At 39.5% G+C, this 16,678-nt stretch overlaps 1 protein-coding gene across 1 annotated transcript in view; it reads left to right on the top strand.

Moving 5' to 3' along the window:
- The window catches only part of ADAMTSL1 (ADAMTS like 1), a 389,822-nt gene that overhangs the window by 160,229 nt on the left and 212,915 nt on the right, over positions 1-16,678 (top strand). The window contains exons 8-9 of the mRNA XM_064290455.1: positions 10,548-10,659; positions 16,048-16,186. Coding sequence (XP_064146525.1) covers positions 10,548-10,659; positions 16,048-16,186 — 251 coding nt within the window. The remainder of the gene's footprint in view (positions 1-10,547; positions 10,660-16,047; positions 16,187-16,678) is intronic.

Below are 16,678 nucleotides of genomic sequence, written 5' to 3'. Positions count from 1 at the left end.
ACTATACAAGGTCAAACAATCAATATTTACCCAAAAGCAAAGATGAGAAAGCAAGGAGGGGCTGGGAAGCTAAAAAATAGAAATAGAACAAACAGAATAGAAATAATGAGAATGCTGACACATTGCAAAAATTGTAACCACTGTCGTGGAATGGTTTGTGCAAAAATTTTTAAGTGGGAATCTAAGTTGCTACATAAGCTTTTACCTGAAACACGAAAATATTAAAGAATTGTCAGTGCTACCTCTGTACTGTCTCTCAAGACTGTTCTCTCTTGTCCATTCTTGGTGCCACTGCCTTTTTTTAAGCCTTCATGTTTTCTCACCTTAACCGATGTAACAAACTCTGAATTTGTCTTCCTGACTCTGATCCATTGTCTACGTTACTGTCAGAGTACGTTGTCTAAAATGATAATTCCCCTCTTAATAAATTTTGCATTACCCCCACCTCCAGTCATTGCCTTCTGGTTAAAATGCAAACCCCTTAACATAGTATCTAACCAAAAACAAACAAACAAAAAAACCCAGATGCCATAGAGTCAATTCTGACTCATGGCCACCCCATGTATTCCAGACTAGAAGGGCTCTCCATAGGGGTGCCAAGGCTGTGATCTTTCAGAAGCAGGTTGTGAGGCCTTTCTTCCATGGTGCCTCTGGGTGGATTCAAACCACCAACCTTTCAGTTAGTAGTTGAGCGCTTAGTATTTACACCACCCATAGCATCTACTACTCATGATAATCTGGATACTACCTACATTCCCTACCTTAGTTTTTGCTCTTCCCTTCCTTATTCCAGCCAATTGAATGGCTTGCAGGCCCCCCTCTTATACCTCATTACTATTGCGTAATGCTGTGCCCCCGAGCTGGGATGCTCTCCCTCCATTCTCTTCACTAAGTCATACTTGTTTTTTTGTTTTTTTTAGTATTTCCACCTTCAGTAAGCATTTTGTGACTCAACCCCAAATTGCTATTAATAGTACATCTCCCTACTGCCCCCAACCCCTTGCAGGCAGGGACTGAGTCTAATTTGTCGTCGTATCTCTGTAACATGGATCCAGTAGGCACTATTAAATGCTGGGTGAATAAAGGACTTTTACCTCCCAGACAAGGAGCCCTAGTTGCATAACCATGAAGTGCTCAGCTGCTAACCAAAAGGTTAATAATTCAAACCCACCCAGTGACTCCCAGAAGAAAGACCTGGAAATATGCTTCCATAAGGATTACAGCTTAGGAAACCCTATAGTACAGCTCTACTCTGTCACGTGGGTCACTATGAGTCAAAATCAACTTGATGGCACCTAACAACACCTCCCAGGTACTGCTGAAATAGGGCAAATATTGACAACTCTGTCTTACCCACAAGGAAGCTAAGCCTCAGGGAATTTTAGTGACCTGCCCAAGCTCACATGGGTGGTAAGGCAGGAATAAAAATCACCTCTTTTTGTTTCTGACTCAGAACACTCTTTAGTATTGTGTGTTGCTTCTAAGAATATATTTTATTTCTTTTATATGCAAATATAAATAGTTAAAAAAAATAGTTTGAAGAAGTTTTTGATACTTGCGTGGACATGTAAATATCTTCATTCAGAAACAGGGTAAGCTATCATTTTAATGACTTTTGCATTATGTATCCTGTTTGGTGATCTAGCCTCAGGTAGCAATTGAAAGAAAATTAAGGTTTCATTAGAAAACATTTAGAAATCAAAGAAATGTAAAAATATCCTAAGATGTTATATAATTTAAAAAACAAATTTACTCAAACTCGAAAATGAGCCAGAAAATATACGATTATGGGGAGAAAAAAGAAAATTGCCTTGTTTCTAGTCATTTGCAATGAAACAGAACTTTTTCTCCCCACATTTTCCCCCAGGAAATAGCTGAAAATAAAAGATTCTCATTGGTTTATCATTTTTTTCTGATTTAGGTGCTTTAAAATTATACACATAGTATAGTTCAGTTTTCAGTACTGTTCATAGTATAGTCTGTTTTCCATTATAAATTAATTTAAGCAGTGTTTTTTTGGTGAGATACACAAGAATTTTTGGGGGGGGGTACACAAAAATTAATATGGCTATTTGTCAAGACTCCCTTGCATTTTATTACCAAAGTACCTTTTTGTTTCTTTAAAAGGAAAAGACATTTTTTTGAACAAAAGGAAGAGCTTTTTTTTTTTCCCAGTGAAAATTGTTATATATTGCTATTAGTTCCGGAAATAAGAGTTTGGACTCTCCTTTTCCGGCCGTCTTTAAAACTGGACTAAATTCTCATCTTGCTTCGTAGAGGAGCAGTTCTTCCAAAAATTTGAAGTTGATACACTGGCTGTACTAACATTTTGGCCAGTGATAATATAGTGTTGTAGAAGGGTTAAGTGTGCCAGGGTTTGGTATACTTGCCTGCTTACTGCTGTGTGACCTCAAGCGCACTGTTTCACCTCCGTGAGCCTTTTATAACTCATCTATAAAATAGTAATAATACCCATCTCATAAAGCAGTTGTGAGAGATGAAATGAGGTGATGTGTATAGAAATGCATAGAACCAAATCACTTCCTTTTCATGTCTTTGAAATGGTTGTAATTTCTGGTCGAACTAATCACGATACACCATCTACGCAGTGGCAGAAAGCTGCTTCTCTGGAGAAGGTCAGAGGATGATCAGTTAATAGCTTATTTATCTAGGGAACAATTTAGTAGCTGTAGCTATGAAGAGAAGAGCCCTGGTGGCACAATGGTTAAGCACATGGCTGCTAACTGAAAGGTCGACAGTTCAAATTCACCCAGCGGATCTGGGAGAAAGACCTGGCAATCTGCTCTCATAAAGATTACAACCTACAAAACCCTATGGGGCAGTTCTACATTGTCACATGGGGTTGCTACGGGTCAAAAATCAACTCAATGGCACCTAACAGCAACAATCACCCCAGTGCCGTCGAAGTCTAACGAACGCATGTGAAAGCAGTCTGGCTGGGACATCTGTCACCACATTGATCAATAGGGGTGATTGGGCTATTGACTGGATGACTGGCTGGATTAGTACACTCTTTCTCCCTTACCACAGCCTGTGCATCTCTTTTGAAGCTGCATACACACTGAAAGATAGTGAACTTCCCAGATAGAAGAGGATCTTTTTCAGTCATAACAAAAACCAAAGCAGTTGCCATCGAATTGATTGCAACACCTGGCAACCCCACGTATGTCAGAGTAGAAGTGCACTTTATAGGTTTTCAATGAGATCTTTCAGAAGCAGATCACCAGGCCTTTCTTCTGAGGCACTGCTGGATGGGTTCGAACCCGCCAACCTTTCAGTAAGTAGTCAAGTCCTCAACTTTTGTGCCACCTAGGGGCTTCTTTTTTAGTTATAGATGGATCCTTTACTAGAACGTACAACCTTGCTATACTTGTGAAAGCAGCTAAGGTATTTTTGTACATATTCATTTGCACCCATCTGAAAAAGTTAGGAAGAAGGCCAGACTACATAGAGAAAAAAGTGGTTGATGAGTACCTAAGCCACCAAAGTAGCAGAAACACTGCAGAAGAGAAAGCAATAAGCATACTCAAAACTAAAGAACGCTGGCTCACAGTTCACGCACTGACAACTAGAGAGCAGTTATTTCCTTCAAGTGCGTTACATTTGTATAATTAGAGAACTTGGTTAGAAAGATTGGTATCATCCCAAACATTGCCAACGTGACATTTTTGAGTGTTCTGAGAAATAGAAATAAAACTCGTTCTTTGTATTTGTATCAGAGTATTAGGCAGAGATAATACCTTCATATTCCTTTCTGGAAAGACTTGAGCATAACCGTGCGTATCATTCAGCACCAAAAAACCTGTCTTTATTATGTAGGAAAACAATAGGAGGAACCCTGGAGAGAAATCACATCTGTAAAGTAATGGGAGTTCACTTTAATGAGTACGTTTATAGAACATCCACATATACCCTTCTTTTAGGAGATGCTCTTAGGAGATGCTCAGCACTATGCTTGATGCATGGGGCAAATCGACTATAGATATGATGTCTGCCCTCTTCTAGCTTATAATGTCACTTGTCAGATAAAACACTGGATAGGAAATTTTGAAATAATAACGCACTGCAGCATCTAATTAAGCTCTAAAATAAAATGGGCAGGGGGTAAAAACTATAGGTATGTGATTAGTAAAGCCTTTGTGAAACCTGGGCAGCTTGCACCTCATGGGTAGGATTGAGATAATCAATTCTTTTCTCCACTGGAGGCTGAGCTTGGCAAATGTTCAATCCCAGGTTGGTTTCATCCGGCCACCCAGCCTGTTTCTAGATAATTCCCCATACCCGTCAAACAGTGCTCTACAAATGGAAAATCATCGTCCTCAGCCAAACATTCTTGGGAGGAAAAGTTTAAATCAACTGTAGGAGGAAAAAGAAATATAAAGTGAATAAAATAGTGATTCCTTTTCTACCCAACTTTCCAAGGCAGCAGTTCGTCCCAATAAATATGCCCCTAAAAAAAAAAAAAAAAAAAAAAATTTTTTTTTTTTTTTTATCTGCTAGTAGATTCCAAGAGGTTAGAACTGAACTAATTAGACTGCATTTCTTCCTGGGTTTTTATCACACATTGTTTTGCCAATTGCACTACTAGGTCTAAGATACAGAGTCAAGAACTGACTCCCTACCTTTCTTCCACCACTGAGAATTGTAGAATCCCTGCTCAGTCCTGGCTCTACTTGGCTGTGTTCAAACCATTTATTTTCTGCCTTCCTCCTCCCTCAGCACTGGGATAGTCCTTCCAGCAGACTCAGGTCTGCCCTGCCCACTCAGCATCCCCTTCCTGACATGCGTTTTATACCCTCTTTGTTCCATCACTGATATCACACCCGGTATTCTTAGAGAGGCATCTGTGATCTATTGCCCTGTTCAAAGGAGTGCACAGCTTTAGTCATAGCCAACATCTCCCATGCAGTCCTGAGTCAGGGGCCTCTGGGCTGAACTGCAGGATCTTCCAATAGTGAAGTATGGAGTTCCAGAAGGACTGGAAAACTCAATAATAGCTGTAAAAGTAAAGTTGTGTGCTACCAATTTGATACTGTTATTTTTATCTAATAATCGCTGATCTTGGCGCCCTGGAGGCACGGTGGTTAAGAGCTAGGCTGCTAACCCAGAGGTCCACAGTTCCAATCTACCAGCCGCTCCTTGGAAACCCTATGGGACGGTTCTACTCTGTCCTGTAGGGTCGCTATGAGTCGGAATCAACTTGACGACAACGGGTTTTAATCTCTGATCTTAGAATTTCCAACTTTTAAAATTATCAGATATTTCAAACAGTGGGGTGATTGAATATGTTTCATATTAATTCATTCACTCATTTATTCAGCAATTGTTTGAATACCTACTATGTGCTAAATATCATAAACGATGCTGAAGAAAGTGTGGTGAGCAAGATGAATGGTACCTGCCTCCATGGAGTTTACAGAATATGGACAAGAGTGGCAAAAAAATTGCAATTATATGAGTGGATAAGGAAGACCAAAGAAAAATTAGCACCTTTGAATCATGGCGTTGGCGAAGAATATTGACTGTACCATGGACTTTCAGAAGAACAAACAAATCTGTCTCGGAAGAAGTACAGCCAGAATGCTCCTTAAGAAGGGAGGATAGCGAGACTTCGTCTTATGTACTTTGGACGAGTTATCAGGAGGGACCAGTCCCTGGAGAAGGATGCCATGCTTGCTAGAGGTTCAGTTAGAAAGAAGACCCTCAACGAGATGGATTGACACAGTGATTGCAACAAGGGGCTCAAGCATAACAACGATTGTGAGGATGGAGCAGGACCAGGAGGGGTTTCGTTCTGTTATACATAGGGTCACTACGAGTCAGAACCAAGAACATAAATAGTAAATATTTATAAATATATAAATGCCATGAAAAAGATCTTATTTTTGTTGCATATTTGAAATCCCAATCAAAAGCATTTTTAACTGTTTTTGCAGAGATTCTTGAGGATATGGTATCACTGTAGCAGCCACACTGATTTATTTCCAAGCCCTCCGAAGTCGTGAAATCCCTGCTTACCCTGACAGCATTGTGACCAAATGGAGCTCAGAGGTTCACAGTAGCGAGTCCGCCCACAGCTCCCTTTGATGTGCATCTCCTCAGGCCAGGCCACTCATCAGAGCAGTGACTGAACTGCAGCCAAGACAGGTTGGGGGGACTCTGACTTCCAGCCTTCCTGCCACCCCACTGGGCAAAAGTTTCCATAACAGCAGTGAGAGAAAGAGACCTAGTTCAGGGATGTCCTGAGGCTCAGAAATTGCCCTTTTCCCAACTGAGAAGAAAAAGGGTATGGCATTTCATGGTACTTCATCTGGGAGAGCCTTTGTACCTGTGATGATGTCTCATGAGTTTGTAATTTCTCCTTGATTCTTTTGGTTTCACGTGGACTTAAAGCTCAGTGATTACCCATACACACACATTTGCACCACCTTTTTTTTTTTTTTTTTGTAGCTTTAACACGGCAGTGCAAATTGACTGCTATGGAAAGTGACCCGTTATTGTTTTCTCATCTGCTTTAAATGTGAGAAGTCATTATATTAATTAGAATCACTGACACAGTGTAATTATGGGAAGAAAAGCTTGGTTCAGAACATATCTTTTTTGTTATTATTGTAAGGCAGTTAAATTGCATATGCCAGATGTGTTTATCTCCCTAAACTACAATTCTAAATTGTCAAAATAAGAAATTCAGCCTAGTCTTGAGACCTAGAACCCAATATTGGAGGATTTAGGATTTATTGAAGCTACAGAACTAATGATAGCAAGGGCCCAGCAGGCCAGAGTTAATAAACCAGAGAAAAGGGACATGTTGATCTCATTTCTGTAAGCAACATCAAGGTTAGACTTCAAGTTCAAGACCAGTTGCCGTAGAGTCAACTCCAAGTTGTTTCGACCCCATGTGTGTCAGAGTAGAACAGTCTTCCACAGGGTTTTCAATGCCTGATTTTTCAGAAATAGATTGCCAGGCCTTTCTTCCAAGGTGCCTGTAGGTGGACTCAAACTCCTAAACTTTCAGTTAGCAGCTTAGCACATTAACCGTTTTCAGCACTTAGGGATTCCAGACATCCAAGTAAGGCTCTCCTTTTTATTTAAAGCTTTTTTTTTTTCTCTATTTTAAAATGGAAAATGGAGTTGATCCTGAGAAGACAAGTACAAGGCCACTACTTAAGATAAGTGCATACGTTTTCACAACACGGCTGGGAAGATTATTTGGTACCATGAAAAGAATGGTAGCTTCAGAACTAGGCAGACCTGAATTCAAATCCTAGTTTTGCTCCTCCCTAGCTGTGTATTCTTAAGCAAGTCACTTAACCTCTCTGAACCTCATGTTTTTATCTGTAAATGTGGAAGATAATACAGAGTAGTTTTAAGATAAGATTTAATGTAAGTAAAACGTACCCTACGCGTGGTAAAAACTCGATGCCGTCCACTGAATTCTGACTCATAGCAACCCTATAGGATAGAGTAGAACTGCCCCATAGGGTTTCCAAGGCTGTAATCTTTATGAAAGATTTATCAGGCAGAGCAGCTGATGCGTTCAAACCACCGACCTTTTCATTAGTAACAGAGCACTTTGACCACTGCACCACCAGCGCTCCTCCTACATATGGTAGAAATGTAATAAATGTTGATCCCTGTGGTAGTTGTTGCTGTCATTATTAATGAAAAAATATGACAGAAGGAGAAGGAACATAGCAAGATGATATGGCCAGAGATTTGGAAACGTGATTGCTTTGTTACCTATTTGAAATAAAGAAGTTCCTGTTCATTTACGATCTGTTTGCAAATACAAGTATACAATATATATGATCACTCCACATCATTTTTTCATTGAACCAGGGCTGAACCGATTTGTTCAGGTTCAAACCCCTGCTGAGAAGTTGCATTTCTAACAGTTCCCAGGCGATATTAGTGCTGCTGGTTAGGACCAATTCTGAGAACCACTAGTAAAGCACTGGTTCTTAAATTTTATTATCCGTAAGAATCACCTAGGGATCTTGTTAAAATGTGGATTCTGATTCAGTATATCTGGTGTGGAAATACAAATTCTCAGCAGGGATTTGAACCAGAATGAACCAGTTCGAAGCCTTGCGTTGAACTTATCAAGAACAATATTCTTTTTAAGCTGTTTGTTTTCTTTTCTTCAACGTGTTCACTAACCCTCCCTCTTATTATTCATTCCTTCCTCTCAGGGCATGAGCTGTTTTTATTGGTAACTTCCACGGAGCTGAGAAAAGGACTTGCCTCATCCTTTTGCCTTTTTAACCAGACCAAAAGACATGGCAGATAGTGTAAAGATAATCCAGAACAAGGCTTTCCTAAGGAAAGTTCTTTACATCCGCCTCACTTCGGCTGTAAGAAGCTATGCTTTTTCTCCTCGTTTTCCTAGGACTCTGTTTAATTCCTAGCATTTCAGAAGGGACCCCTGCAGAACAACCCAGCTCCCAGAGTTTAAATACATTCTCCAGTCTTTTTATTGTTTCATGGAGGTTGTTCCAATGAGAGCCCTCTTCTAATAGTTTCCAGCATGATAACCACACATCCCAAGAGAGCTATAGGCTGAGAGCTCAAAAGTTTTCCAGAGAATGTGATTAATACTACATCCCAAAGCAAGCAATTAGGTATACTGTATCTGACACGTAGGATTGAGAAATATTCATTTGTAGGAACGGCTCCCCTTTGGTCAAAGACTCTGTATTGCTTCAGCTGGTTTTGTTTTAAAGTAGATAATTGGTATCACTGTGTGTTCTAATTAGAAAAGACCTGGGTCCTGGTGTAGTATGGCATGCTGTACTTTTTCTCTCTCTCTTTTTTCTCCTTTCCAGCTCTCCCAGACTTTCTGAGGAGCGTTCCATTTTCCCATCCAAACATCAGAAGCTGATCTGGGGTTTGTTGTTGTTGTTAGGTGCCATCAAGTCAACTTTCCATCCCATGTGAAAGAGGAGAACTGCTCCATAGGGCTTTCCTGGATGTGATATTTATGGGAGCAGATCACCAAGTCTTTCTCCTGTGGAGCTGCTGGGTGGGTTAGAACCACCAACCTTTCAGTTAGTAGTCAAGCACTTACCATGTTTTTATACAAATAATGCGTGCCCCCCTGTGTTTGTTTGCTGGCTGCACCTTCCCCCCCACCACAAGGTATTTTCATAAGCTTGCTATGCCAATTTTTTATAGCAACATGTGAAAGAGAATTGACATGGCAGCACTTGTGAGGGTGCCTCCAGGTTGGCGGAGGGGGAGGGAGGGCGTGCCGGCAAGCAAACTCAGAAAGCACACGTTATTTGTGTAAAAAATATGGTATCCATTGCACCACCAAGGCTCCTTGATCTAGGACTCAGCACTTGTGAGTTTTTGACCATGTTTCTTCAGTGTTCCTGTTTTCCCTCTGCATCATAGGTGTTTAATCTCTTTGTTAAATTCAGTAGCAGAAAGCTAGGGCTATCTTTAAAAAAAAAAAGAAAGCCAAATCCATCAATTTACCATAAGTAAGGGGCAGTTGGAACAGGGCTAGTGCTCAAAAACACTTAACAAAGACTTTTTAGGCTTCATGATTGAGCTGGGCGCTGATACTCACCTAATTGTTGTAATGTAATTGGAGTAAGAGATCACCTCTTTTGAGGACAGTAAATAGCCCAAGCCTTGCCCAACAATCCAAGTGTTGTTTAACGTGCCATTCTGTCTTCCTTAAGTTAAGGATGTGTTCATTTTAGGTTTTTTTTTTTTTCCCTTCTCTTTCCTCTTGACTATATTTTCTGAATCTTGTACTTTTAAGAACCATGACGAATTATTGTCTCATGTTTGTTTCCCGCCCTTTAAAAGAAGGGGGAGGGTTGAAATGTCCATAAACACATTTTTATTTGAAAGTAATTTTTTTTCTAATATGTTAGAGTTTTTCAAAATTGGGTTCTTGGACGATCTATCTACATTTGAATCACCTGGATCTCTGAGTGTGGGCCCAGGAATCTGCATTCTAGCAAACTTTCAGTTGGTAACTTTGCATCTTAAAATACATGAATCAGTAAATTAAACCAGGAATTCCCCTGTATGTCTATGGGTGGGAAGAACTGCTTAATTCTCTTTTTTTTTTTTTCTTACCAAAAACTGTCTTTCATTTTCTACAATTTATGCCATTTATAATTTTTTTTAGAAAAACTGTCTATTTCTGAAGCTGTATTTAAAAACCCACATAACTTTATCTTTTGTATCTGAGAGGCTGGGAATAAAGAAGAGAATGAGAATAAGTGGCTTGGAATAAGAATCTACTAGAATCAGAAACTGAGACATTGCTGGCCCTTGTTCTGTGGCAATAGAGCAGAGAAGGGGTAATTATAGTGATGGTGTATACAAGGGCCACTCTCTGGCTAAATGGTAAGATAAGTGATATTGCCATTGCTGCTTCTGATGCAGTCCCTCTCCCAGCTTAAAGCCATCAGCACTATCATTTCGGCCTTGTCCAAAGTTGCAAGAGACCCAAAAATCACCCCCACTGTCACAATAATTTCTCAACTTTCCTTTGTCTCCTGCAGATTCGTAACTCGGGGCCTGCTGACAGCACAGTCCAGTTCATCTTCTATCAGCCTATCATCCACCGATGGAGGGAGACGGATTTCTTTCCTTGTTCCGCAACCTGTGGAGGAGGTAATGGTGTTCGCTTAGCCCAGAAACTGTTGATTTCTTCAAAGAAAGACTTGGCTATTATAAGAGTAAAATAACATTAGCATGGGAGACATTTAGTGCTGCAGTACATTAAAGCTTTTCTTCTGCATGGAGTCAAGTCCTAAAGCCCTCATGTAAGGCAGATACCTCAGTCAGTATGTTCCCTGAACATTGTCTGTAGAGTCCCATTCCCGTTGCCCTTGAATGAATTCTGACTCATAGCGACCCTATAGGACAAAGTAGAACTGTCCCATAGGGTTTCCAAGGAGCAGCTGGTGGATTTGAACTGCCAGCCTTTTGGTTCACAGCCGAGCTCTTAACCACTGTGCCACCAGGGCTCCTCAAATCATTTATGTACTTTAATAAAACAAAAAGATCTCCATGGTTGATTAAGAAAACATTTTATTATACTTTGATTGCTAAATAAATCAACCGTTTTCTAGTTCCTACATTGAGTCCTCCTCTGACATGGTGGTTGAGAGTTCGGCTGCTAACCAAAAGGTTGGCAGTTTGAATCCACCATCTACTCTTTGGAAACCTATGGGGCAGGTCTACTGTGTCCTACAGGGCTGGACTTGATGGCAAAGGGTTCTGTTTTTGTTTTTCAGTGTCTCATTAAAGGAAACAAACAGTCTTTACTTTTTTCCTTGCCTCAGTAGAAGGCCAGGACAAAAAGTATCATAGCTTAAAAACAGCTTAGTCCTGAGGCGATGACATTTGTTTGAGAATAACCTACTCGTCTGGTTAAAGTGAACTCCCTTATTCAAGAATCAAGTGAAAGGTGTCTGTTAGGCTTGCTGTAGTATGGTGCGTCCCAAAAGAATCAGAGGAAATCGTTTATCACTGGGGAAAAAAAAAAAAATGACCGCATTGTAGACTTAGGCTCAGTTATTTTTTTTGGCTCCGCCCTGTCATTCATGCATTAGAAGGAATACCATTTGCCTTATTTAGTCATTAAAATGCACCTCTCTAGAAAAGTCACAAAATGAATTTCTGTCTCTGCTCCATCGCATCCGCACGTGGGCAGCACGTTGTGTTACTGGAAAAGGTTTTGTTTTTGTTTTCCTTATTTTGTTGATGTTGTTGTTGTTGTTCTTCATAATTTAATGGTTGCATAATAATGGCTTTTAATTATTTCACAATAATTTAGCTAGCCATTCCCCTAAAGCAGATCATTTTGTTCATTTACGCTTTTCTACTCTTATAATGAATAAATACGTAAGTATTTTTCTCCTTTCAGATTATTTCCTTTGCCTAAATACTCAGGAGTGAGGTTACTAGATCAAGGAGTTTCAGAATTCTTGTGGCTATTGGCATATATTACCAAAATTCTTTCCAGAAGGATAGCTAGCAAAATGTGAATATTTCCATTTCATTGCCAACCGAGCCAGCATTTGTAGATTTTCATCTTTTTAAAGTTTTGCTAATTTAATGGATATAGAATTGTATGTCTATTCCTTCAAAAACCAGCTCATCCAATAAATTCTAGCTCCAGCTTTATGAGAGTCAGTTAACTGTCTGACTTTAAGCTGTTTATCCACGTAGATTGTTGTTGTTAGGTGTTTCTTGCCATTGACTTGATTTCAACTCATGACAGCCCCATGTGTTCAGAGTAAAACTGCTCCATAGAGTCTGCAAGGCTCTGACTTTTTGGAAACAAGTCACTAGGCCTTACTTTTGAGGCACTTCTGGGTGGGTTTGATCCACATGGATATTACTAGATTATTATTTCTTTTAATTATTGTACTTTAGGTGAAGGTTTACAGAACAAACTAGCTTCTCATTAAATAATTAGTACACATATTGTTTTGTGACATTGGTTACCCAGCCCCACAACAGGTCAACACTCTCACTTCTCAACCTTGGGGTTCCCTATTACCAGTTTTCCTGTCCCCTTCTGCCTTCTAGTTCTTGCCCCTGGGCTGGTGTGCCCCTTTAGTCTCATTTTGTTTTACGGGCCTGTCTAATCTTTGGCTGAAGGGTGAACCTCAGCAGTGACTTCATTACTGAGCTAAAAAAGTGTCTGAGGGCCATGCTTTTGGGATTTCTCCAGTCTCTGTCAGGCCAGTAAGTCTGGTCTTTCTTTTTGAGTTAGAATTCTGTCCTACATTTTTCTCTAGCTCTGTCTGGGACCCTCTATTGTGATCCCTTTCAGAACTGTTGATAGTGGTAGCTGGGCACCATCTTATTACTAGATGATTTTGACAGGAATTAAGAAGACTTGTACCTCAAAATGGAGAGGCATGATTATCCATCAGTTTTTGTAAAACATAAGATCGTATGATGTGATTTGTTTTTAGCAATGTTATTCGTACCTGCACGATTTGAGTAAACCTCTGAAATTGTGGTTCTATAGAGCAGTACAGGATTTTAGCTGAAAAGTAGTCATTTAAAAATGCCATCAAGTGCTTTTACTTGTGTTGTTAAGTAACTACTCATTCAACATTTTAAGCAGTTCAATAGAATAGTGTTTCCAGTTGCTGTCTGTCCTGAATAGAAAATTACTTTGTTCAAAAGTAAACTGCCAATTACTCTGGTGTTTTATGGGAATGTGTGATTTTGATACACATTCTAATGACTAGCATGGGAAAGAGTTTCAAAGAAAGAAATCTACAGAAATAAAGTTTTAATTTTTTTCTTTGTAAATGAAAACCATGCTTTGTGAGAAGTAACAACTCAATTATGTATCTGCCTACTATGCCAGTTTCACATAGAGCTGCTATTGGAGTATAATTTCAATAACCTTGACAATCGCTTGCTATGTAAGAAGGCAATTAATGTTCAATTCATACAGATTCAACCTCTTTGAGCCTTGCATTCTTCTCACCCAAGTGAAGAAGTAAAAACCGTCAGTAGTTTGAAGTGTTTTTAACTATTGAACCCGTTCTCAAAAGAAAACCTTGCTAAGAGGCCCAGATAAAAGGAAAATTGTTATGATGCAGAGGTGAGCGATGTGTGCAGGGTCCACTGTGTGAAAATTTCTGAAGGAATTAAGCCTAACTTCCCTCTCAGGCTTTCTGGTTTTAGATTCAGTTGGCAGGCCATTTTGCTAAGTGTAAACAATATTGTTGTCGTTAGGTGCCATTGAGTCGGCGCCAACTCATAGCGACCCTGTATGCAACAGAACAAAACACTGCCCGGACCTGCACCATCCTCACAGTTGTTGCTATGTTTGAGCCCATTGTTGCAGCCACTGTGTCAGTCCATCTCGTCGAGGGCCTTCCTCTTTTTCACTGACCCTCTACCTTACCAAGCATGATGTCCTTCTCCAGGGACTGGTCCCTCCTGATAACATGTCCAAAGCATGTGAGGTTAAGTCTCGCCATCCTAGCTTCTAAGGAGCATTCTGGCTATAGTTCTTCCAAGACAGGTTTCCTCGTTCTTCTGGCAGTCCATGGTGTATTCGCTGTTCTTCACCAACACCGTAAATCAAATGCATCAGTTCTTGTTTGGTCTTCCATATTCATTGTTCAGCATTTGTATGCATATGAGGCAACGAAAATACCATATGGGTCAGGCCCACCTTAGTCCTCAAGGTAACATCTGTGCTTTTTAACACTTTAAACAGGTATTTGGCAGCAGATGTCTACTCCAAAATACTTATGGACTCCGTAGAAAACATGATTAGCTGACAATTTTGGTTATTTGCTTCATTTTAGTTCTTTTCATTTCACACAGTCTGTAACAGCTTCAAAGCAACATTTTTAGACTGGTAAATTATGATTTTGAAAATTCATTATCTCAGGTTTATAATATGCTTGTTGTCTGTGCCTTCATTTTACTATGATGTAAATCCTGTCTTTGAGCAGAAATTATCATATGGAAAAATACGGAACGATTAGCTTCTTATATATCTGTTTTAGAGTAGAATGTAATATAAAAATAAAGACATAGAACTTATCTAAAATAAAATTGTGCTACTTGTTTTTCTCATAAAAGGATTAAATAGACCATGTGTTCTTACCTGTTACTTTCATTACTTTCCGTGCTTTTCATCTTTATAATGAAATTTTAAAGGCCCTTTATTTAGGTCTTTAATGAACAATTAATTTTTGTGGGTGGTCTGGGAACACAGCCTCAAGGCAGGAAATCTGGCTTAAAAGCCTCCTTCTGATTTCCTAAAAATTTTTGTAAGTCCTTTAACCTCTCTAAATCTTATTTAGCAATAATAGTCCTTAACCACCTGCCAGGGAATGGGGGGAGGGGCTCAGAGTTAGAATGATACACACACCTAAATTCTTTTTAAAAAAAATTCTGTATGTACATTTCTTTTTTGCCCCAAGAATCTAAATCCTCTTCACCACCCCACCAGAAATCAATAGGACAGTGAAGAAGCAAGTAGGAAGGTAAAACACAGTATGAATAGAATAAAGTATTGCCCAGCAATATTTTATTTATTTTTAAAGAGGCTTCTTTGAACACTGGAAATAGATGTCTGGTGACTAAGAAATTGACTACACCCAGTGCTCTCGAGTTGATTCCAACTCATAGCGACCCAACAGGACTAGAGACTTCATTTAAGGAGATGTTATAAAGGATTTTGGGTGAAGGAAAAAATAGAACATTAGAGAGTTTTTTTTTTTAGGTTCTGGAGGGAACCTTGGGGTTCACATGGCTACTGATGGGGTCCAAATCTTCCATTTATTTAGCTCAATCCATCCAGGTAGAATTTAGGCAAAAAATAACGTTCCAGGACAGCTGGCAGGACCTGATTTTATGCTGTATCACACTGATGCCTGTTAACCAAGTGGTGCAATGTTGAAGTTTTTAGGGGGCAGAAGGGTTTATTCTCCCAGTGCCCAAGATACTGGGGTGTCAGTTTAGCATCCTTGCGTAAATGTTTGGTAAATAAACACTGATGGTCTTTGTTGGTAGCAGAATTCTGTTAGGCTTTTAGATTATACAAAAGGAATCAAAAGAATACTTACTTCTTATACCGTAAACCAAAATCTGTTGCCATCGAGTCGATTCTGAGTCATAGCAACTCTATAGTACAGAGTAGAACTGCCCCATAGGGTTTCCAAGGAGCACCTGGTGGATTTGAACTGCTGACCTTTTAGTTAGCAGCCGGACTCAACCACCATGCCACCAGGGTTTCCACAGTATCTCAAAATCTGGCTATGCCTTTATGTATTTCAAGCCCTGGTATATAATTTAATTATTAAAATTTAAGCAGATTACTTAAGAAATAAAACACAGTATTTGAGATCTGCAGATGTTAGTGAGCCTTCCAATTACGTGTCTTTTAACCTGAAAATGATCCAAGCATTGGGGAAGAATTTCCATTCATATGAAGTGACCAAAAAGAATGAAGAAATATATTGCATTGACGTGTACATTTAAACGTGCCTGGATGGTTTGATATTACAGGTTACCAGCTGACTTCCGCTGAGTGTTATGATCTTCGAAGCAACCGCGTGGTGGCCGATCAATACTGTCACTATTACCCAGAGAACGTCAAACCCAAACCCAAGCTTCAGGAGTGCAACTTGGATCCCTGTCCAGCCAGGTCAGTCAGACTTACTAGTTCATTTATAATAAACATAAGCCAAGTCCCAAATAAGCTTTTTAAATGACAATTTAAAAGTTCTCATTAAAAATAAAAAGTATCGCTGTCTAGTGTCTGTTCCTAATTATGTGTTATTACTACCCGTGTCCCTTGCTCTTGCCACTATATGATGCCATCTCAGTATCTACCTATTTTGCATTTGTCAAGCAGCAACTGAAGCACTCTTCAAAGTCATTTTTTCTTCTTACTTCTTTTCATTCTGATTGATTCTTTCCTTAACACGACACAGGCCAGTGAATTACTGCATGCTCTTAAAAAATGTAGCACCACAATGTTCTCCTGTCATTTTTACTCTGACATCTGATCAGTAACATAATCAGAATGAAGTATATTTTAGGGTCACAGATGACCCATTCTAGCCTGTGGGTGTTCTGCATAGATTGAATAGAATCAAATCCGATCTAGAATCATTCCAGTCCATTTGAGCCAACA

Source organism: Loxodonta africana, chromosome 9 (assembly GCF_030014295.1).
Source record: "Loxodonta africana isolate mLoxAfr1 chromosome 9, mLoxAfr1.hap2, whole genome shotgun sequence".
NCBI lineage: Eukaryota > Metazoa > Chordata > Mammalia > Proboscidea > Elephantidae > Loxodonta > Loxodonta africana.
The sequence above is the reverse complement of the archived record's forward strand: the minus strand, read 5'-3'. Positions and strand labels throughout refer to the sequence as shown.